At 38.8% G+C, this 24,824-nt stretch overlaps 1 protein-coding gene across 1 annotated transcript in view; it reads right to left on the minus strand.

The window, feature by feature from the left end:
* Positions 1-2,610: 2,610 nt before the first annotated feature.
* Positions 2,611-24,824, minus strand: part of me1 (malic enzyme 1, NADP(+)-dependent, cytosolic) — a 136,103-nt gene continuing 113,889 nt past the window's right edge. Inside the window, exons 6-14 of the mRNA XM_037677157.1 lie at positions 23,276-23,379; positions 7,785-7,894; positions 6,097-6,194; positions 5,713-5,826; positions 5,035-5,140; positions 4,742-4,884; positions 4,255-4,428; positions 3,029-3,127; positions 2,611-2,941 (exon numbers count right to left, since the gene is read on the minus strand). Of these exons, the coding sequence (XP_037533085.1) occupies positions 2,774-2,941; positions 3,029-3,127; positions 4,255-4,428; positions 4,742-4,884; positions 5,035-5,140; positions 5,713-5,826; positions 6,097-6,194; positions 7,785-7,894; positions 23,276-23,379 (1,116 nt within the window). The 3' untranslated portion in view covers positions 2,611-2,773. The remainder of the gene's footprint in view (positions 2,942-3,028; positions 3,128-4,254; positions 4,429-4,741; positions 4,885-5,034; positions 5,141-5,712; positions 5,827-6,096; positions 6,195-7,784; positions 7,895-23,275; positions 23,380-24,824) is intronic.

Consider the following 24,824-nt stretch of genomic DNA (forward strand, 5'->3'; position numbering starts at 1 on the left):
TATATATATATATATATATATATATATATATTATATATATATATATGCATTTAATTATCTTACTGTGTAAATTTATTTAATGGTACATTTATTTATTTACTTGGACATTGTCATTTGATTATTTAGATGCTAGTTTTCTTACTAACTTTGCTAATATCCAATTGCTGCATGTGTGAAAGTTTTTCACATAATCCATCCATCCATCCATTTTCTTTACTCGCTTATTCCATTTTGGGTCACGGGGGTCGCTGGTGCCCATGTCCAGCAATCACTGTGCGAGGTGCGGGGTACACCCTGGACAGGTCGCAAGTCCATCACAGGGCCACATAGAGACAAACGAGACAAACAACCATTCACTCTCTCACTCACACCTAGGGACCATTTAGAGTTACCAATCAGTCTAACATGCATGTTTTTGTTCTGTGGGAAGAAACCGAAGCACCCGGAGAAAACTCACGCATGCACGGAGAGAACATGCAAACTCCACCCAGAAAGGCCCCTGGACCGGGGTTTGAACCAGGGACCTGCTCGCTGAGAGGCAGCAGCTCTACCAGTTGCGTTTTTCACATAATATTTATTTATATTTTCTATGTCCATAAAAAACCCAGAGTCAATGTGCACTCCTTCCAATGAAGCTGCAGGTTTCAAAGTATTTTTTTGTAACAAGGGTAGTTTGTTGATTATTGGCACTAAAGAAAAAACATTAATATAGATTAATTTCGATGTCTGGTACCCTTAGGCAGTTTTGGTTAGCTGACAACAAGCAGCTACATGGTAGATGAAACAGCTAAAACAAACCCTCATTGTGTAAATAATAAATAAATAAATTAAGTTATAAAACTTACATAAAATTTATTGATTTTTGTTTTTCTAAAAGTTGTAGCTAAAAGCTAAATGTAATTATTTTATTACCTTTAATTTAGGCAAATCCCATTATAAAGAAGGCCTGCTCCTGAAGGCAGCGTAAACATGACTTTTAGCTGAATGCAGTTCATATTCTCATTAAAGCTGTATATCGTTCTGTCATTTTAGCTCATGCAACTTGATAAATCATTTCTTGGCTTGCAGAGCAAAGACAAGTTCTGTATTTACATTTCCCAGGGTACAACATTTTAACAAGCAGGTCAAAAGGCAGAAACAAATTGTCACTATATGTGACACAAATGACCCATGGAGGGGCATTTATGTGCCAGAGTGGGACACCATTTATGGCCTGGACTCTTCAGCTGGCAGCTGGATGGTGTCGACATTGAGACATATTGATCATTAGGACTGTGCGGTGTTTGCCTGAGGCTCATTTAGAGGCTGGGAGTGTAAAACAAATGGGGGGAACCAAACAACCGTCTCTGAGAATAACGCCCTGGGTGGGGTGCCCAACACTGACGGGTCTGTTAGCTCACTGGGTGTATTGACGAGGCTGGGCGGTGGGCCAGCCAAGGTCTCTGGTCCTGACTGTCTGCCTGGTTATTGAGTGATTGATTTAAACATGAAAACTCCTCAGTTTATTTCAGACAATGATGGACTGTTGCATCATTCACTTTGAGTTTTGTGATGCCTTAAACTAAGGAAACATTTGAAAAGGTCATTAGAAAAATCTAATCAAATATGTTCTTATCCTTGTTTATACGTCACCTTGATTTTATTGCTTTTATAACACTACTTTTTATTTTAATCAATTTTTATTGTTGTATGTTGTCTGTCTACAACGTCTTTCTTGAAAATGAGTCATTGTGGCTCATTGAGACGACCTGCATAAATAAAAAACTGCGTGTGTGTAACTGCTCAATGGCTGCCAGGATCGATTCAGAAGAATGAATCCTTCTGGTGTTTTCATTCCTGGACGACTAGTTTCAAGTTCTGAATCAAAAAAATAACTGCTTTAATAGATCTGATTTTAAATCCATGTTGTACTTATCATCCAGTGCTGAGATAAAGCTTATGTTTCTATAAACCGTATAAATTTAGACCTTCTGTTAGACGTCACAGATCATGCAACTCGTTTTGAAATCAAATTAAACATTCTTTTAACATAAATTCATACATAACACACCCCTGTTTACCGTTAATTATTAAGTTTATTAGGAACATTTGTGTGTCTACTCAAAAATCAAATGCACCTGAAGGCGTGCTGAATAATTATGTCCAACTGCTGCAGTCAGTTTCATACCCACTGTCTCACATCCACTTAGAAATAGGTCATTTTTGACCAGGAACAGCACAGATGTACTAAATGTTAATAAAATACCCCACATTTATTGAAAATAATCAGAACTTGAATGTGCCTGTTAAGATGGCTCATGTGGACAAGTCATCTGGTAATGTTTAAATTTAAAGAGAACTTCTGAAAAGGTCAAATTTGAGCTGAACACAAGGGTTTATACTGACAACTGGACTCTAGATGGAGCCAGAGTATTATAAAACTTTAACACGATGCCCTGAAAAGTGGTTTGCAATGCAGCAAATCAAATAAATTAATAAAAACAGTGTTTGAAAACCAACACATAAGACTTTTAAACAAAACTTTATTTGGCAAAAGCTTTTCTTATCTAAGATTTCAGCAGACACAGGCAGTGAATTCCCATCACAGTACAATCAAAGAGACTCCCCCAGATATTTTAAATGCTGTGAAAACAACCATTTGTGCATTCCTTTACAGTTCTGCCAACTGATCTTCTTTGTGTTGTCAGCATTTAATTTAAAGTGCAGGAAAAGATCACCATGTCTTCCAAGAACAGTGCACATCATTTTTCAGGGCTCTTGTGGTTTCTGAGGATCAAAGTTTGCAGGACTGCACAGCCATGCAGTCCTCCGGCCAGCGGTACGAGTCGACAGCAAAGTCATCGTAGTCGGTGCTGTAGCAGATCGAGTGAACGTAGGCTTCTTTGTCAGACGGCTCGGGGCGAAGGGTGGCCATGTTGTGCTCATAAGCATACTCCATTATCTGTAATCACAGGCAGTCAGAAGTTACACTTCAGCTGGTGTGACAGTGCATCATGATCAGATTCAGGTTTTAGACGTGTGCCGTCACCTTAACGGCCAGCTTCAGAGAGACGTCCCTGATGGAGCTGAGAGGAGGGTACAGTCTTCCCTCTGTAAGGTCCTTCTCTGTCACCAACTGAGCCAGAGCCTGAACAATGGTGAGGAAGCAGCTCATCATCATAATCATGTAAACACAGCACGTCAGAGGAACTACTTTTATTTTATAGGATATATAGAGACATTCTGTGTAAAGTCAGTATTAGAAAAACAAGCAGGTAAATGGACTGTAACGCCTTTCTATCTTATCCAGATACTCAAAGCTCTTTACAACAATCTGTGTCCTCATTTACCCATTCATACAGCACTCTAGATCTCTACAAAGATAATTGAACAAATCATTCTAAAGAGACTAATCAGTGCTTTATATCACATTCATTCACTGATGGGACACACATCAGAGGCAATGAGGGGTTCAGTGTCTTGCCCAGGGACACTTTGGCATGTGACTGCTGGTGGATTCGAACCCCCAACTCTTGCATTGGAGGACGACTGCTCTAACCACTCAGCCACAGCCGCCCCATAGGTAGCTAATATCACTTTTATAAGCACAGCATATTAATAGCTAGCTTGTTTAGTAGCATGCTTTTATTTTGCTTTATATCGCTACTCTTATTTACTTTTCATTTTATATGCTTTTTGTGATCGTTTATTGTTGTGTGTACCTCATCTGATTTTTCTTTGTTTGTTCAAAACATGTCTCGCTTTAAATGTGTCCTCGTGACTCATTGAGACTAACCTGTATAAATAAAGGATGAATGAATAAAGCTTTGCCTCAGTTCTGTTCTCAATTCGAATATTTATTTGAATTTACATCATATCATTCAGCCATGAAAAAAGACAGAATAAAATAATGTTTTGCTACAAAATATCCCAAAACATCTAACACAGTTGTTCAAGGTTTTTTATTGTCATTTGTATCACATGTGGTACATGAGGTGGAATGAAATTGTGTACTCAGGGTCCCAGTTACATCCAACAATAGCAAAAATATAAAGTATAAAAAGAAACAGTATATAAGAATCTAAGAAAGATATACGCAAAACACTAATAAAGTAAAATAATATTGTATATTAAACAGCAGCTTAACAACTGCTCACTACATGAGTCTGTAGTGAGCAGATAGGTATGAATATGAATGCAGCAGCCTAAAGGCAAGAGATCAGCTGCATGGGTTGTTGTGAGTCATTGTGAGTTTTGCACATGTCAGTGTCTCACCTCTGCTGCAGTCAAGAAGATATCCTCAGTGATGTGTCGTAAAGTGCAAGCAGTGACACCCAGGCCCACACCGGGGAAAATGTAGGCATTGTTGCCCTGCCCAGGGTAAAGCTTCCTCCCATCAGGCAGGGTGACAGGGTCAAATGGACTGCCGCTGGCAAAAATGGCACGACCCTGCAGAACAAAGTAGTTTAGAATTCAGGGGTTCCCAGCCCTGGTCCTTGAGGAACACCATCCTGCATGTTTTAGTTGTTTCTCTGCTCTGACACACCTGATTTTAATTAATGGTGATTAACAGGCTTCTGCAGAACATGAAGTAATTAAATCACTAAATCAGGTGTTGGAGAAGGGAAACAACTAAAACATGCAAGATGGTGTTCCTCAAGGACCAGTGTTGGGAACCACTGATAAAAACATGCATTTGTTACAGAAAAACAAAATACATTCACTGCCATGTACTGAAATGTAATTGTGAAGGTCTGAGCACCTCAGTGAACGCGTAGCACTGCTCAGCTGTACATTCAGCTTTGCTGGTCGGGTTGCTGAGAGCGAAGATGATGGGTCGCTCATTGAAGGAAGCCATGTCCCTGATGATCTGCTCGGAGAAGGCTCCGGCAACAGCTGCCACACCTGAGACAGAAGGCCATTACTGTCTGACATATTTCACTCCATTTCACACTGAAGCTTTCACAGCAGTGCCTTAACTTTAATACTGTGTTTAGTCAGAAACTTAAAATTATCTAAAGAAGTCTGCAAACTGATTATTGGCTGTTGTCTTACCAATGATAGCTGTGGGTTTCAGCTCTCTGACCACATCCTCCAGTCGTTTCATCTGAGGATGCTCATGAGCAAACTTCTCCTTTTCATGGGTCAGGTGGTCTCGACCCTGAGGAACAAGACGACATCAACACTGAAGATTTCCAAATGAAACATTAAACACTGATTTTTTTAAATTCTGGTTGAGTTCACAGTCCAGTCTGCTCTCACTCCCAGCCCAGCTCTGCATTTTCTATTTTTTGGTTCTGCTTTCACTGGGCTTCAGCTCCGAGTGACACTTCTGAACTTGCAGGGTCATTTAAGATGATATAACAGCAGCAGTTAAGTCAGGTTAAATTGTGTTGGCATGGCAACCTGAAACACGTCATAATTACTTGTACACGTTAACATCTGACCGTAATGAATTCCCAACCATAACCAAGTGAGCTCCGTTCTTAATCAACTGTCTTTAACAGGTAACAGAATGAAAGAGAAGGAAATAAAAATAAAAATTAAATTAAAAAGATGGAAGTGAAAACGTCAGCTGATTTATCACTAAAACTAAACTCCTGGTGCAGTCGGTGCATCGCTTACAGCTGACAGATAATGTGGGCTGTTTCATATATGTTAAAGCATGTTAGAAGATATTCAGTGGAATAAAAACTAAACTGCAGCTCTGCTTGTGTTTGTGTAGTCTGACACCTTAACGACGAGTCCCTTTGAATCAACCATCCAGATTTTTTTCAAGCTCTCCTCCTCGGTGAGGCCCTCCTTCTTCATGGCCATGGTGATCAGCTCAGCGATCCCCATCGCTGCCTGGGAGCGAGACAGAAGAGAAGAGGAGCTTATTTTGACATCTTATACAACAAAACATGTCACAAATAAGTATTTGGGAATTTGTGATCTTTTTTATTTTAAAGAAGCGTGCTGTGACATAACCAAGCCCACGGTCCCTCAAGTCTGTGTTCAAACCTCTGCTTTCTAAAATGAAACTAAATAGTTTTTGCAGGTAGAAACAAGTTTTACACAGAAACAAGGAGTTTTTGTTGATTTATTATTTACATTGTGCATCTGTGCTGCACTCACCTCTCCTGCTCCTTGGAACACAATGGTGTGGTCACACATTTTGCTTCTGGTGATGCGCAGTGCAGCCAGGAGTCCAGCTACTGCGACTGCAGCCGTGCCTAACAGATTGTAATGAGAAAAACATTTATTTTGATACATATAATGCATTTATTTGATATGTTATTGACATATAGTAAGAAAGCATAAATGGCTACACTGCCATTTTTTAAAAATATGTTCCCTATAATTTAGTTTGACTTGCAAAGAGAAACAATAAAATAAACAAAGGCGCAGCAGAATGCATTGCTTACACAAACTGGAATATTGTAATGTTTCTAAAAATAAAAAATGAACAATTGCATTGCTTAATTCTTGCCTCAAAAATGGTAAATACTAAATGTGAAGAATGAGGGTGAAAAAAGTAAAAACACAGTCTGAGTGCAACCAGAAGTCATTTTTTTATGCTCAGAGCCAGTTGACTCAGATCATAAGGCAAGAATTTTGATCAATAAAATTATAGTTTTTGCAATCCTTTCAAGTTTTAATAATGTATTTGGAATTATTTATAGAATTTTAGCAGCTCTGACAATTTCCTTTGTTGCTGTAGATTTATACCAAATATCCTGATAATGAATCATTTTTTTAACCATCATGCAAAGCTTATTTTAACAAAACTATTTTTGAATGAAGTATCCACTCCCTGCATCTGCCGAGGTTAAATAAATAGCTGCTGACAAATACAATTTTAGTAAGTGGGATTTTGTGGCGTTTTCTGTAGTGAGCATCTTACCTGCAGCAGACAGCAGTTTAAGCTATTTCAGTTTGAAGGATCAGGTTAAATTGTCAGGTGAGAGCAACAGTGTCTATTTTCTTGAGTGGAATTCTGCCGTCTAAAATAAAAAAACTCACAAGGTTTCACCGCCGTTTAAGCAAATGCTAAATTTTAGAAATTTAGACCACTTTTATTTTTTTAACTTCAGATTGTTGTGACGGTTATTACAGGGGTGTATCTAATGACCATAAGAGATGCCCAGCCAGTCTTCAATATGACTGAGCAGAGATCTCTCTGTAAGGAACCGTCTGATGCAGAAGTGACACAGTGGAGGTTTTCAACAAAATATTCACCTGAGCTGTTGAACAATTTTAGACGTTTGAGTTGTTATTTATGGTAAAAATCCACTCTGGATTATAAGTCTCAGTCTGAGTAGCTGTTAGTTGACTCTTTCATGTGAAATTCTGAGTCAGACTGACATTTGTCATCTGAAAGACACCAAGAACTGACAATGTCACAGGAATCATTTAAAACAACCCAAACTAAGCATTAATGTACGTTTGAAATCAAAGTAATGAGTGGAAACTGTCACTGCACTATTCCAACATCATGTTAGGTTGCTCTCAGGTTCAGGCCTCCCTTGCAAAAGAGATCTGCGATCTCAGTGGGATTTGTCTTTAATTAATAAATAAATTATAATTTCAAACCTTGTAGTTTTGAGGCTAAATTAATGTAATCTTTAGTTTCTTTTTGGGAAATCTTTTTTTTTCTCCCAAGGATCAACTTTTAGGCATTTGAGATTAAAGTCTTGGTCTTTTTGCACAGTCATGACACCAGAAGTCTCAGAAGCATAATTGTGGAAGCGACAGTTAATATTGTGGAGTCTCTAAGTGGTAAAGTTTTTTTCTTGTTTGCATGTGATTGACTTTGAAGTTACCTTGGATGTCATCGTTGAATGTGCAGTACTTGCTGCGGTACTTGCTCAGCAAACGAAAAGCATTAACATTTGCAAAGTCCTCAAACTGAATCAGACAATCCATTCCATACCTGTAAACAAAGACACATTTACACTTGAGAATAGAGTATACGCTGGGCGCTCACTGTTCAAAGTTTCATTTTTGCATCTATACAATTTTTTTTGTTAACTTTTAAATTTATATATATATAAAAAAAGAACAAACAACACAGAGCCGGCGTAGTTATGGTACAAGCTGAAGTGTGAAGAGCTGCAAAAAAACTAAAACAAACAACAAAAAAAACCCTAGGATGGAGAAAGGGGAAAAATAATAATTAAATACATAAGTACATAAATAAAAAGTTTTATACCATTTTTGAAAAGCATAGATTACACAGTAGAGAAATACTGTTTTTCCTGAAACTTTTTGTCTTAAATGAGAATTATAGCAACAGACTGTTGTTTTATATAACAATCAACCACGTTTCTTCAACTTTAGAACAGGACGTGGTAAGGTTCAGCGTTGGGAGGGCGGTGGGGGTGTCATATTTCTTCATTATTAAGGTTAGCTGCACAATCTATAGCAGAACTGGTATCATACATTTTTATTCTGTCCATACAACAAAATACCATTCCAAATGCTTGGAAAACAACTTTGGCTTTACATTATTGAAGGGAGGAGACTATATTGAACAATTATTGACCAATCTCCAAACTCTGTATTTTAGCTAAGGTATTAGAAAACTGTTAAATAATCAAACTAAGAAGTATTTGGATTCTTATAGCATTTTATCTTCCCACCAATCTGGCTTCACGAAACAGCACAGCACAGTGACTGCTTCGCTGAATACCTGTATGATGTTGTTGCAGCACTGGATGCTAAGGATTACTGTGCCACACTTTATCTAGACCTGTCCAAAACCTTTGATACTGTAGACCACGACATCTTATGTCACGAGTTCTCAGATATTGGTTTCTCAGATCACACTATCGGATGATTTTCTAATTATCTCTCAGGTCGAAGGCAATGTGTTCAACACAATGTAACTTCTAGCTTAATGTCAATAATGGTGTGCCACAAGGCTCAGTTTTAGGACCCAGTCTCTTTACAATTTGTAATGTAGGTCAAAACATTCCTGACTCCGCTTTGCATCTTTATGCTGATGATACAATTGTTTATCGTCGAGCTAACACAGTTGCCAATGTTTTCCAGCTTCTACAGTGTGCATTTGACATCATTCAGTCTGACTTGGTCCATCTCAAACCGGTGCCAAATTCTGAAAATGAGTCCTTGCGACTCAATGAGACTAACCTGTATAAATAAAGGTTGAATGAATGAAAAAAAATTCTAATAAAGAGCATGCTCACACAAGTTTAAATTAAATGAGAAGCAGCTGAGCAAAACCTTAACCAATCAGCGCTCCATTTTAAGAGTTACTCTTCAGACCACCTATAACACAGAGTCAATACATGAACACAGCAGCCAGGGGCTTTAAGCGTTTACAAAAACAAAATACAAGAACAAGAAGCCCACCATTATGCGTCTGTAAAGTAGATTCATCAGCAACAAAAAGAGTTTCCAAGCCTTTCAGCAAATTGAACTTGTTCTGAGGAATGTATTGGATGTTTACAAAGACTGCTGCTGTTGCTAAGGTGACAGAGAAGTTTCCAGCTGTTTTTAAGAAAGCACATTTAAATATATAAAGGACATGAGATGGCTCGTTCTTTCTTATTTTGTGAATACACCCCAGTGAATGTTGCAGAGATCTCAAATGGTAAAAATGGCTGATGCTATCTCAGGCTTGAAAATTAGCAGCCATTTCTTATGTTTTGTAGTTTCGAACGTCCTAAGAGATCACAGAAACTCCCACAATCTGTGCTCAAACCAAGAAACTACAAGAATCTTCCTCCATTCATTAAATGGAACTACTCAAAGGAGAAAATTATTGTCCAAGTTGAAAGAATAAATAAAAACTATTTTCAAAGTCGTGCCTTAACATTTTGTAAGTAAAACATGTACATTACAATATAACATAACACATATGTTATGCACATGTATAAATTTTGGTTGTATTTTTTCATTCACAAATGATGGAAGGAGACGCTGAGGTTATCTGAAACTTATAACAAAAACAACAAAGCTCAGGTTTCAGACAGTGCATGATGGAGACCATTCCGGACAGCTTCAACAAACAGAGCAAGTAGCTTCAAGCACTGGGATCTCTCTCATGTGTTGTGGGGAACGTTGTCTTTTAAAATCCTCCTCCTGGTTTATCCAGTAGAAGTTTTCTATCCATGTTCTTCAGCTCATCTAAACTCGGGTTTCAGAGGTAACCAACTCCACAGTGACTCTCCAGTTCCTCCTGGGGAATCCTGAAGCATTCGCAGGTCAAATAATATATGCAACCCCTCCTGCAGGTTCTGGGTCTGCTCAGAGTGAGATGTTCAGAAGGCATCCTAATCAGATGCCCAGACCACTTCATGATGAAACTTCTCACCTCATCTCTAAATCTGAACATGGTCATCCTCTAGATGAAATTTATTTGTGTTATTTTATTAAAGACCAAAAAAACTTGGTGAGGGCTGAAACATGGAGCGTTTTGCCCTTCAGACTAGAGCAACACCCTCATTACACCAGAGACCCTGATGTCTGTCTCCCAGTCCATCTGACCGTCACTCAAGAACAGAATCTTAGATATTGCAACTCCTTCACGAGTGTCAAAAAAATCACCCCCCAACTTTGGAGTGCAGCATCTGTGAGAGTGTTGGACATTGTTCCGGTTGACAAACGTAGCTTCAGACTTAGAGGAGCTGACCCTCACTGATTCACGTCTAGCTATAAACCACCCAGTGCACACTGAGGATTATGGTTCATATATGCTGACAGAATCACATCATTCAGAAAAAAATGAACAATAAATAAGGTTTCCAAATGTGACACCCTTCTCTCCATGACTGCTCTTTGAGCTCCAGTCCATGAACACTAAAAACAGGATCAGAGACAAGGGGCAGCACTGGTGGGGTCCAGTTTGTACCAGAAACCAGCTTGACTTTGCCCCAAAAATGTGGATACAGTTTTTGTTTTGATTTTACATGGACTAAATTACCCTTAAACAGCCTCTGCACACTATACTTCTACATCGAACCACCACAAAATGGTCAAAAGTTTTCTCCAGATTCACAAAACACATGTAGACCAGAGAGTCAAACTCCCATGACCCCCTCGGCAGCTCTGTACTGGATAAAGATCTGGTCCATGGATCCATGGCATGGATGAAAGCCACTTCGCTACTTTCTAATCAGTGGTTACTTAAGCCTTTTTGTTGCGTGCAATGCTCGTTAACTTTCAGATTTTACAGTTTCTGTGGTTGAAGCTGTGCAGAAAAGTAAGACGAAGAAAAAGTATGAAAAAAATACCTGCTAACAGATGCAGTAAAATTTATGATTTTTATTTATTTATGTCCTGAAGAGACAGAAATACTCTGCTGTAGTGCTGAGAAGAGAAATGCGTTTTTGATCAGGAAGTGAGGAGCAAAGAAGCACTGCGAAGCAATTCAAAACAGAAGAATTACGAGCCTCAAAAGGGCATTATAAACATTTTATTGTGTTTGGGTTGTAAAAGACAAAGACAAGTGACAGCCGAGGATTGATGGGGCCTTGCTAATCATCAGAGCAGCGACCCTCTGGTCTGGTTTGCTACATAAAAGACAACACCAATGTATAAAGACAGTAGGTAACCATGCAGGGTCTAGAGAAGTTGATTTTGGAGTGTAGCTATCAGCAGTGGTGGGATGTAACTAAGTACAAGTACTTCATTACTGTCCTTAAGTACATTTTTCATGTATCTGTAATTTACTTTAGAGTTAAACGTGGGTACTTTTGACTTTTACTCCACTACATTTTACATGAAGTATCTGTACTTTCTACTACACTACATTTCTATGTATATCCAGTATATTATGCGTTGAGTTCAATTCACTTCAATTCAATTCAAAAATACTTTATTAATCCCTAAGGGAAATTATTTGTTGTTGTAACTCATTATCCTCGTTTCATTAAGAGATGTTATAGATAGTGATGGCTGTAGGCAGGAAGGATCTCTTGTAAAGGTCCATCCCACAGTGGATCCTAAGAAACTGGCTGCAGATGCCGTCCGATCCGTCCACCCAGACTCAGCTGGCCTCTCGGTTCCCCCGGACTGTAGGACCGCCCGAATGCAGGGCAGAACTTCTCCCAGTGCAATGGCCACTCCTCCCAGCAGTCTGCCGAGCTCCTCGTCACTGCGGACAGACAACTGTAGGTGCCGAGGGACGATCCTGTCCTTCCGCTGTCATGAGCCATGTTTCCTGCTAGTTCCAGGATCTCAGTGGTCAGGCACTCGAGCACAGCTGGCAGGTAGATGAGAATGCATCCACAGAACATCCTTTCAACTCATTTGAGATTTGGGGCTGTAGCTGAGTTATTATTTGAGCTTTTGAGATGTTAATCAGCTGCTGTTGGTTGTAGAAAACTTCCTTGTTGCCATGGTCACGCATCATAACAAATGTCCAAAACTAAAAAAGTTTCAGTAAAAATCCTTCCAGCTGCGCAGCATCTGATACCAGAGGAAACAATCATCCAAAAAATATGACTTACATCCAGAAAAAGAGGAATTAAAGTTTCCAAAAGCAAAATCTCAGAATGAAAGTAACAGAGCTGCTCCAACATGCAGCCACCTTGAGTGGTGCAATTCAAGTTACAAGTTACATTCACGTTGCAGCTTTTTAATTTGTTTGTTACCGGTAATTAAAGTAATCAATGGTGAGAGGGGAATTGGTCCATTGAATCACTGCAAAGTGGTCAGGTAATGTTAGACCTGCCTTCAAGAAGAAGTCATTGAGCTGGGCACACCCGCAGCACCACTAACACACCCAAAATGGATTCTACCGCAAAGAGTCAGCCAGAAGATACACACCATCCATGGCCTTACTGAAAGACTATTGAAAGACTATTGAAATACTATTGAAATACTATTGAAATACTATTCAGTACAGCAGGACAGATTCTCTCTTCCAAAAGAGCCAGACTGGACTTAAAAAACTTTGAAAATAAACTTCTTCTGAACTTGAACAAGAAATTCTTGTTAAAATATTAAAATGTGTCAGTTCATGGGATGTTAGGAGACAAGAGATGTCTCCAAATGGCTCAACACTCAGGTCCAAGTTTTGAAAATGGTGTCATGGAGTTAAAATATTGTTCACTATTAACCCATTACAAGGTTGACTAGACAGTATTTTAATTAGAGTTGATGACAAACTGGAGTTGAAATGTCAGTGGAAATGATCAGTGTCTAGTCCTTTGTTAGGTCTAATACTCCTTTTTTTCAGACAGACAACTTTTAATTAAACGTGTTTGCTGTTGAATGGTAAATGGTAAATGGACTGTACTTATATAGCGGCTTTCTATCTTATTTCAAGATACTCAAAGCACTTTACACTACAATCTGTGTCCTCATTTACCCGTTCATACAGCACTCTACTAGATCTATACAAAGATAATTGAACAAATCATTCTAAAGAGACTAATCAGAGCTTTAGATCACATTCATACACCAATGGGACACACATCAGAGGCTATGAGGGGTTCAGTGTCTTACCCAGGGACACTTAGACATTTGACTGCAGGTGGATTCGAACCCCCAACTCTTGCATTGGAGGACGACTGCTCCAACCACTCAGCCACAGCCGCCCCACAATAAAAACTTTCAAAAGTAAACTCATTCCTCTTACTTATTTTGATTAATGACATTTAACTCTGCATGTCATCACTGAAATTCTGATGCACAGAACCACAAGTCCAAGTGTGAACTGTGTCACAATAAAAACAATTATCTGCAGCATTGTTCATTAAAATGGCTCAACACTATTAATGTACTACAGAAAATATACATACGGTAGGCACACATAATGATATTGTAGACCATTGCATTAGTTAATACATTCAGCAAGTACTTTTACTTTTAATACTTTAAGTATTTTTAAAAGCAAGTAGTTAATTACTTTTACTTAAGAAAAAATGTTAATGTGGTACTTCTACTTTTACTACAGTACATTTTTGTCTGTTTATTTGTACATTTACTTAAGTACAGAGTTGGAGGACTTTCCCCACCACTGGCTGTCAGTGAAACAAGTCATATTATGGTCATTTGAATGTGCTTTGCTTTGATCATAATGTAAGAAAACAGGTTTGTTCCTTGACAAACACAGAATTATTTTTTAATATTAGTACTCAGTACAAAATAAAATCTTTTGACAGACATTTAAATGTGCTTGTGAAAAACATCAGTGAAATCATTTCTGGCCCTGAATATAAACTGCCCAGTGTTTATCTGTGGTTGTGGCGTTAAATGGAAAAAGCTTAACTTGTATGTTTAGAAAAGGGACGTCCGATCCTGGTGTTCGAGAGCTACTATCCTGCATGTCTAAGATGTTTCTCTGCTCCAACACACCTGACTTGGACCAATAGGGGATTAGCAGTCTTCTGCAGAAAATAAAGGGGTAATTCAACCATTAATTAAGGTGTGTTGGAGCAGGGAAAAGAGGAAAACATACAGGATAGTGCCCCTTGAGGACCAGGATTGGACACACCTGGTTTAGACTTTACCAATGACTTTATAGTTAAACTAAAATGTTAAGGATTCAAGAATTCAAGGTTCTTAATTTGCCATATACACCACATGCGGTGCATGTGGTAGAACGAAACTAAGTACACAGGGTCCCAGTTACATCCAACAAAGGTATTAAAATGTAAAAAAAAAAAAAAAACTGTAATAAGATATAAGAACTGAACTAAGAAAACTACATAAAATTTGGTGGATAAGAGTAGTGAAGAGCTCTTGAGTCTGTTTCATCTTTAAAACTTTGCAGAAACCGTATTCTGGGTAAGCTCTCTGATATTGGTTTCTCACATCACACTGTTGGTTGGTTTTTAAACTATCAGGTCAGAGGCAATGTGTTCGACATAACAGTACTTCATCTAGATACCTAATGGTCACTAATGGTGTGCCACAAGACTCAGTTTTAGGACCCTCTCTTTTTTTACAATTTATACAAGCAATGTATGTCAAAACATTCCTGATGCCTCCTTGCATCTCTATGCTGACGCCACAATTGTTTATTGTCAATCTAACACAGTTGCCAAGGTTTTACAGCTTCTAAAGTCTGCATTTGACATAAATCAGTCAGACTTTAATCTCAAACTGGTGCTAAATGATAATAAAACCAAAGGGATGTTGTTTTCAAACAGAAAGTTGGTGGCAGCAGTTCTTCCTCCTATCTCAGCCATGCATCGTTTTCCTATTGAGTTTGTAGATTCTTACAAATTCTTGGGAATTTTTGTTGATGCACATCTCTCTGTTAAACCACATATTGAAAACTTTATAAAGAAATTGAAATTGAAACAGATTTTCTTTTGCAGAAATAGATCTTGCTTAACTCTGAATGCACTTGAGATCTTAATTCAAAAATTCTGGCCAAATATAGATCTATATCTAAACTAACATCCATCTAAAAAAATCTTGAGAAAATAGTTGCAGGTCAGATGCGTGAACATCTGCAAAGAAATAATCTGTTGGAGTTTCAGTCAGGGTTTAGAACTCATCATAGCACAGAAACAGCACTAGTGAAAGCCACTAATGATATTCTCATGGCCTCAGACAATGGACTTGTGTCTATACTGGTCCTGTTAGACCTCAGTGCTGCATTTGATACAGTTGATCACAATATTTTATTACAGAGGCTTAAATATGATATTGAGATTACAGGAATGGCTATAAAATTGTTTAAATCACACTTATTTGATAGATTCCAGTTTGTAAATGTAAATAATGACTATTCTTCATACACCAATGTTAGACATGGAGTTCCTCAGGTTTCAGTGCTTGGACCAATACTCTTTATCTAATAGAAGCATATATAAAGTAAAGTTATTAAACAGCATGGGATACATTTTCATTGTTATGCTGATTATAGTTATATTTGTCCATGAAATTCAATGAATCCTATCAGTTACTCAAGTTACAAGCATGTCTTAAAGACATAAAACATTGGATGACACTTAATTTTCTGCTTTTAAATTCAGACCAGACAGATGTTGTAGTTTTTGGACCTGAGCATCTTAGGACTAAATTTAGCAGTCTTTCCCTTTTCTCTGGATAACATTAATTTGGCCTCCAGTTCTAAAATTAAAAACCTTGGCATTATTTTTAATCAGGATACTCCCACATTAACCCCCACATTAAAAACATGATCAAAACCACTTTCCACCACCTGCATAATATCACTAAGATTAGAAATATCTTGTCCAAAAATGATGCAGAAAAACTGGTCCATGCATTTAACACATCTAGGTTGGACTATTGCAATTGTTTACTATCTGGGTGTGCAAACATTTCTTTAAAAAGTCTTCAGCTGATCCAAAATGCTGCTGCCAGAGTTTTAATGAGAGTTGATAGGAGATTTTTTTGCTCTGGTGATGGACCGACTAACAGATGAGGTTAGGCAGGAATCCCCATAGACTATGATGTTTGCAGATGACATTGTGATCTGTGGTGAGAACAGGGAGCAGGTGGAAGAGAACATGGAGAGGTGGAGGTATGCACTTGAAAGAAGATGAATGAAAGTAAGCCGTAGTAAGACAGAGTACATGTGTGTGAATGAGAGGGAGGCTGGTGGAAGAGTGAGGCTACAAGGAGCAGAGGTCACAAAGGTGCAGGACTTCAAGTTATTGGGGTCCACTGTCCAGGAAAATGGGGAGTGTGGTAAAGACGTGAAAAAGAGAGTCCAGGCAGGATGGAGTGGATGGATAAAAGTTTCCGGAGTGATTTGCAACAAAGGGTGGCAGCAAAGGTCAAAGGAAAAGTTTATACGACAGTGGTAAGACCAACTATGTTATATGGTCTGGAGACAGAGACATTGACAAAAAGACAGGAGAAAGAACAGGAAGTGGCAGAAATGAAGATGTTGAGGTTCTCCTTAGGAGTGACAAGGATGGATAAGATTAGGAATTAGATCATCAGAGGTACAGCACAGGTTGAACAATTGGGAGATAAAGTTAGAGAGGACACACTGAGATGGTTGGGACATGTTCAGAGGAGGGGCAATGGGTATATTGGTAGAAAGATGTTAGAAATGCACCTGCTTGAAAAAAAAACAAAGAGGAGATATATGGATGCAGTTAGACAGGAAATTGAGGTAGTTCAAGTAAGGACAGAAGATGCAAAGCACAGAAGAGGATGACTCACTGTGGCGACCCCTGACGAGGGAAAAGCCGAAAGAATAATAATAGGAAGCCCTGAGACAACTTCTGTTGTGATATGGTGCTATATAAATAAATTGAATTGAACTGAATGTCAGAAAACGTTTTGTAACCGCTACTTTCCTACCGGCCATTGACAATGGTGACATGCTGTCTGCCATGGTGCGCTAAGATTCATAATTGGTTGTAACTACCATACCCATCATTGCACTCTGTACTCATTGGTCAGGTGGTCATCATTATCTTCACGTAGCCTCTCTTACTGGTTCATTCATCTATAAATCACTCCTTGTTCTGCTACCTTCTTATATCTCCACCTACATGTCATGCTGTCAGTGCAACTACAGCATGCACTCTTAGGTCATCATTACCTGCAGCCCTCCCTCAGTGCGGCCTGAACTTGGCAAAAAGGCTTTTTCTTATTTTGCTTCTGTATCCTGGAACACCTTGCAACAAGAACTGAAGCTGTCCACCTTAATTTCTTAAGGGAATTTTAAACATCGATAAGGTCAATAGAAGCATTAAAGCAAATGTGTTCTTGTTTTTAGTATTTTACCTTGTTTTATATGACACCTTGATTTATTGTTTTATAACGTTGCTTTTATTTTAATTGCATTTTATTGTAGTTTATTCTTGTATGTACTTTATATGTTGTCTGTCTAAAACTGGTCTCTCTTGTAAATGAGTCCTCGTGACTCAATGAGACTAACCTGTATAAATAAAGGTTGAATGAACGAATATTCCCGCAACCCAGATTTGAAAAGCATTTGTCTATTTCACAAATCAGTTCCCTGATAGGGCCACAAAGATGAACCTTTCTTTAGGCTGCCATTCATACTGTATATTACCAATCATGTCAGTTATGTCTCACTGTTATGTGAACTTCCATAAATAAAGACAGTATTGCAAAGCCATAGGAGAGGTGGAGTTTAATTAGGCAGTGCTGATGTGGAGCACTACAGACAAAATGGGTCAGACATCTCCCATTTTAAATCCTGTAGCTGGCTGCTCACACAGACCGTCTATCATCACATCCTTAAAATGTGAAGCCAACTGAAGAAGATGTGGCCATTCAGGGATGTAGTTTCACATATTTTTTGTAATAAGGAGAACTCTCCTGCAAGTGTCAAAAGACAATACTAGTGCTGTAGAATTTACAGAAACTAAATTGAGAATATTGTAGGTTGAGATGCTTATAACAAGGTTGTTGCTGAAAGAGGTGCAAAGTGGGAACAAGTGAACGAAAGCAACTGTTTTGGTCTATATCAACAGTAGAATGTCCTAACTATACAAACCAACCTGGGGTAACACTTTATAATAAGGTACACAAAATGTGCTTAACTATTAGGAAACACCCCAGGAACAAATCAGGAACAAATCAAGAGCTAATGGGTAGTTAACCAGTACTTACTGGGGAACACACAGCTAAGCCTTATTAAGGGACTACTGGTTAATTACCGGGCAGCACGGTGGTGCAACTGGTAGAGCTGCTGCCTCTCAGCGAGCAGGTCCCTGGCTCAAATCCCGGTCCAGGGGGCCTTTCTGGGTGGAGTTTGCATGTTCTCTCCGTGCATGCGTGGGTTTTCTCCGGGTGCTCCGGTTTCCTCCCACAGGCCAAAAACATGCATGTTAGGCTGATTGGTAACTCTAAATTGTCCCTAGGTGTGAGTGAGAGAGTGAATGGTTGTTTGTCTCGTATGTCTCTATGTGGCCCTGTGATGGACTTGCGACCCGTCCAGGGTGTACCCCGCCCCTCGCACAGTGATTGCTGGACATGGGCACTGGCGACCCCCGTGACCCAAAATGGAATAAGCGGGTAAAGATAATGGATGGATGGATGGATGGTTAATTACCTTGTAAATGAAGAGGAACTAATCAGGAACTAATGGGTAGTTACTAAGGAAACCAAAGAGGAACGAATCAGAAGCTAATGGGTAGTTAACCAGTACTTACTGGGGAACACACAGCTAAGCCTTATTAAGGGACTACTGTTTTTTACCACAGAAAAAGAGGAGAAATTATCCATTTAGATTCTGAATAAACCCTGCACAAGTGAGGTCACAGCTCTTAATTGTCAAAAACCTGTTTTCTAGTGATTACTGATGATATTGGATTCTTATCACTGATTAGCAATTTCATAATCTTGTGCTGGTGTCATTTTAACTATGTCTGACTATCACTTACTGATTTCCAAATTATTGCCTGGCTATTACTTTGTTCACTGAGATAGTGAAGTATCATACCAAGTACTCACTGTATTACTTAATCACTACCTGGCCATTACCTACTGCTAGCTCCTGATTCCTTCCTCTTTGGTTTCCATGGTAACAACCCATTAGTTCTTGATTAGTTCCTCTTGATTTACAAGATAACTAACCAGTAGCCCCCTAATAAGGCTTGGCTATGTGTTCCCCAGTAAGTACCGGTCAACTACCCATTAGCTCGTGATTCATTCCTGAGGTGTTCCCTAGTAGTTGATCAAATTTTGTGTACCTTATAGTGTAAAGTTCACCCAACCTGGTAAGCAGAACACAGCTGTCAAATCTTTTCCGTGAAGAGGCGGCCAAAGCTATCTGAACTAGTCTCTAAGGCTTTTTGATGCTTTCAACTTTTATTTTACAGTTATTTATGTTTTACCACTATAATACTCCTAGCAGATGCAAAGAAAGCAAACCTAGGCTTTCCTTTTTGATCTTATTCAACATTAAAAGTAGTTCTTAAGTTTCATGAGCTAAATCAGTTCAATTTATTAAAAGCTGTTTGAGAAATTTTCACTGATGTTTGAGTTTAAGACATAAAATACGAGAAGAAAAACACTCCTTACTTCCATGTGTTTGTTTAACACTGAAGACTCAACCCCGTTCTTTCAAGAAACACAATCTGACTTTATTAAACTTGAAATTTCCAGTGCTGAAGGGGAGACTAAAACAGATGAGGTTAGACTAAGTGATTCATTAGTCGGAGCACATTCATGAGGGCCTCAGCGAGCCAAAGAGGACCAAAACAAAGGTCAGAGACAAGGGCGCACTGTCCAAACACAGCTGTTGAATCTGTGTGCATATCTGTGTGTTTGTGCACACGCACACACACTCAGAGGCTGTGTATTACCTTTGTCCCTGAGGGGCATTTTTGGTTGAGGCCTTAATAAATCCCCAGCCCACTCTCACTCCCCAGAGAGCCAGTATCTCTCAGCACACATTATTTCTAAAATCCCTGAGCCGTCATTTAAAAAAAAGACACTTTCAGGATTCTTTCTAATCTCCTCCGTCATGTTACTTCTTGCACCGGCCTCCATTCTCTCAGTGCCAAGAGTTTTAAAATACTTGATGGCATTCCTGTTGTCCTTGCATGCCAAGCAAATTGGTATGGGACATGTCCAAGACCTCTATTCTGTCAACTAGTCTGTGATATGAACAGTTTTGGATCAAAATTTTAAGAATTATTCCAACTAAACTACAGCAATTACCTACAACATTTAAACATTTGAAACTTATAATAACATTAGTTTAACTTTTTAATGTATTGAAATAGTTTGTATTTACTCTAAAGTAGATTGCAAACCAGACAGTCTCCATACTGACCTTATATGTCCTAACAGTAGACACTTAAGTTGGAACAGGACCAATCACCTGTGAAGGAGACCTGTCAGACGTGAATCATGCAGACAGATGAGTGTGTGTGTCGTAACATTGGGCTAGAAGTGCCATTAGATGCTTAATTTCATTCTGGTCACAGACTAACAGTTCAGTCTTCAAAGAAACTAGTTGAACTCTGGATCAGATGATTTTTGTCACCATTTCTTTTGAAAGCATTATGGGCAGAATTCCTAAGTGCAGCCAGGAGGGTCCCCAGTTTTATTTTTAAAACAGGAGTGGATCATTACAAACAATGTGGTCTTTTTGGATTCATCAAGTAATGACCTCATACACGAATGGGAAGTTTTCAGCAGATTGCAACATCTTCAGCGATGGGGACTTTAGACAGAGATTGGTCAAACAACTTACTGTCTAAAACCATGATTTTGAAACTGTCGTACAAGAACCACAGGACGCATTCAAGGTCCCCTCCATTGATATTAAGAATTATATGTCAATCATTTACAAGTTTAATAAGTAAATCAACCATCACAGGTTTAATTATACAAAGCTAAGAAGCAGAGAATGAAAAAAGATAAGTGGTTCAAGCAAATTATGTTCTTGGCTTTAAACAGTAACTACCCAAAACAAATGTAGGAAAACTGGAATAAATAATGGTTTACCAAGGTACTATTGTGCTCTTAAGCAGCACAAGCATAAACTATGAGATAAGTCAGCAAGAAAAAATGTATAACAGTGAGGAAACTACAATCACGTATTTCTAATTTTTAATCAGTGTTTCTAGGGGAGATGAAGCATCACAATGGTGATGTAAACAGGGCAGTTCCCAGCAACAAAGGCCTAGAGTGATCCCATCTCAAGATGCCACCTTTCAACCAAGGCTAGTGATAGGCATTTGTCCAGTTTATGTCAAATATTAAAAGCATATAAGTTTATACTACTGTTTTTTTGTCTGTTGTACTGTTGGTACTTGGAGAGCTACAAGGTGGCCCTCATAAATAACAGTTTGACCACCACTGGTCTAAAATGTAAAATGATCCAGAAATCAAACTGGCTTTTATGTAGTTTGATGTATTCACACTTAGCAACAGAATGAAGAGCTTGGTCATTAGTGAATGCTTTACTTTTGAGATTAAAATGAGTTTTTGGAAATGGTTCAAGCATCAAATTAGAATGTTGAGTTTCTCCCATGAGGGGTGTTTCAACCATATAAAACTTAGAAAAGTGATGCATTTAGAACAAAAAAGAGAATAGGCGTACCTATGGCTGACCAAAAAGCTTTAAACACCTCATGTGCACTTCAGTTTTATCTTTGAAACTGTGAAACTGTGTCATTTATGTTCTGCTTACAGCCCAAAGCAACAGTGATTTTTCAACAAGCTGTGAGGTAGAACGCTGGTTTAAAATCCAACACCAGATTGTATCACTGATCATAAACCCCGAACAAAACAGCATTTTTGAGTGATGGACTGCAAAAATCCTTTCCGACGTCAGCTTATTGATGATGACTCAATGTGGAGTATTTTAGCTCTTAGAAAACTAAACATGAATATTACTTGAAGATGGCAGAGCTGTAATCATTCATTGAATCCCTGAGCCCATAATTATTCATTTTCCGCCAATCTGGCTCCGGTGGAGAAAAAAAGAAAAAGACTGTCTGTTCCTTGTAGTTGGGAAGCTACCCGATTATTAAAGTCATGGCTTCCTGTTGCCAGCTGGAGGGGGCCCAGACCCAAACTTCTCTTTCTGGACTCCAGTCTCTTGGTTAGGATGACGCTTAACCAGGCCCGTGTGTGTGTGTGTGTGTGTGTGTGTGTGTGTGTGTGTGTGTGTGTGGCTGTGATGGCTCCATGGCACATGGGCACAGACATGCTGGCCTGCATACTAAGCCAGGGCCATACAAAGGTCCTAATCAAGAACAGGACCACAAGCACAAAGGGCATTAATCACAGCATGAAGCAATATGTCCACCTAATTTCAGCTCAGAAAACAATGATAAGGATCAAACCCATGTCAACCAAATAAAGAGACTATCTGGAGCACTTAACCATGTTGACTGATTTGATTTGGTGTTTGTCAGAACAAGTTCTGGCACAAAACTTCCCAAAGTAGACCATTTAACAAAACAGTAACTAATTATTTCTGTATTCATATTAATAGCCTAATATTTACACTCAAAAAACTGAAAATAAAAATCAGTATATGGCCTAAGGAGGCATTTCTAATAAATATCATGTTTACCAGCTGGCAATCTGTATTGTTCTTATGAAGCAGTCAGCTCAGTGTTGAATAAGCTACATAACTGTTGACACTAAAGAATACTTTCATCTCCAGATTGAATGAAAACCTGCAATTATAAAAATAAAAAAAGTAAAAGCAGTTCAAAGAGGGTAAAGCTAAATGATTGTTGATTCTAACTCCAGACCTCAGAGTCCCACATTTGGCTGAATTGCGTGCAAACATGCTAAACTGCTTAACATTTTTTCTTTTAAGAGCACAGTGCGATTTCTGGCCAGAAATGATGATAGCAGACAGAAGAAAGGAAGTGGGCAGAGGATGACTCAAAGGTCAGTATGATGATACCTGTCTGAAACTGCCTTCATAAATTCATCTAGCAGGTCGTCGTAGGCCTGGCCTCGGACCCGCTTGTGTCTCAGCCCGATGTAGAGGGGATCCTTCAGTAGTGCCTAAACAAAAGGAAGACACATCCATGGATGCAAAGGTCAGAGGCATATGGTACAGAAACATTTATTACCAACAAGACAGGGACATGTTTGTGAAAAACTTTATAAAAGGTGCCAATTTATAATCAGCAAAGCACAATTAATAGTAATGGTCCATGTTTCTTTTGGACTATGAAGAAGACTACTTTAATGGACTATGTTTGCAGATGAAATTGTGATCTATGGTGAGGACAGGAAACAGGTGAAAGAGAACTTAGAGAGGTGGAGGTATGCACTTGAAAGAAGAGAAATGAAAGTCAGCTGTAGTAAGACAGAGTACATGTGTGTGAATGAGAGGGAGGCTGGTGGAACAGTGAGGCTACAAGGAGCAGAGGTCACAAAGGTGCAGGACTTCAAGTACTTGGTGTCAACTGTCCAGGAAACTGGGGAGTGTGGTAAAAATGTGCAACAAAAGGGTGTCAGCAAAGGTCAAAGGAAACATTTCAACGACAGTGGTGAGACCAGCAATGTTGTATGGTCTTGAGACAAAGACACGGACAAAAACACAGGAGATAGAACTGGAAGTGGTGAAAATGAAGATGCTGAGGTTCTCCTTAGGAGTGATGAGAATGTATAATGTTAGGAATGAGATCATCAGAGGTAGAACAACTGGGAGATAAAGTTAGAGAGGCCAGACTGAGATGGTATGGACATGTCCAGAGAAGGGACAGTGGTCTGGACATGTCCAGAGGAGGGACAGTGGGTATATTGGTAGAAAGATGTTAGAAATGCAGCTTCCAGGAAAAAGACAAAGAGGAGATATATGGATGCAGTTAGAGAGGACATGGAGGTAGTTGGAGTGAGGACAGAGGATGAAGAGGACAGAGTGAGATGGAGGAGGATGACTCGCTGTGGAGACCCCTGAAGAGGAAAAGCTGAAAGAAGAAATACATTTTTCTTCAGTTTATGTCTCATCTTTCAATCAGTTCTCCTCCCATAGTTTTGGAAAATCTTCTCCAAGATAAGTCAAAGCATGCAACTTAATAGGGATTTGTGTGCAATGGCTTTAAGTAGCACTGATTTGTATGGTGTGGACTAAATAGTCAAAAAACTGCTAAATAATAACAATAATGTACATAATCAAAAATAACAATTTGAGCAAAACAAAGCCACGCCCTGTTTGGAGCTCTTGAGCTCAGGCATACTTCACAGTTGAAGCATTTAAAGTTTAAATATTTACAGAAATTTGAGATTAACCTGACTAAACAGATATTTTAATGGTAGTTGTTTTAAAGTACTTTTATACTGTTTTGCAGTTTAGGTTTTATGAAGACTATATCATGACCTGTTCAAATTACACTCAGTATTGCACTCGTAATATTTTAGCTGTCTGAACTTGCCATACCATTTAAAAAAAAACTTATTTTCACTGTCTTTAGACCTTTTATACAATATATACACAAAAGGTA

This window comes from Nematolebias whitei, chromosome 5 (genome assembly GCF_014905685.2).
Source record: "Nematolebias whitei isolate Nwh7 chromosome 5, NemWhi1, whole genome shotgun sequence".
NCBI lineage: Eukaryota > Metazoa > Chordata > Actinopteri > Cyprinodontiformes > Rivulidae > Nematolebias > Nematolebias whitei.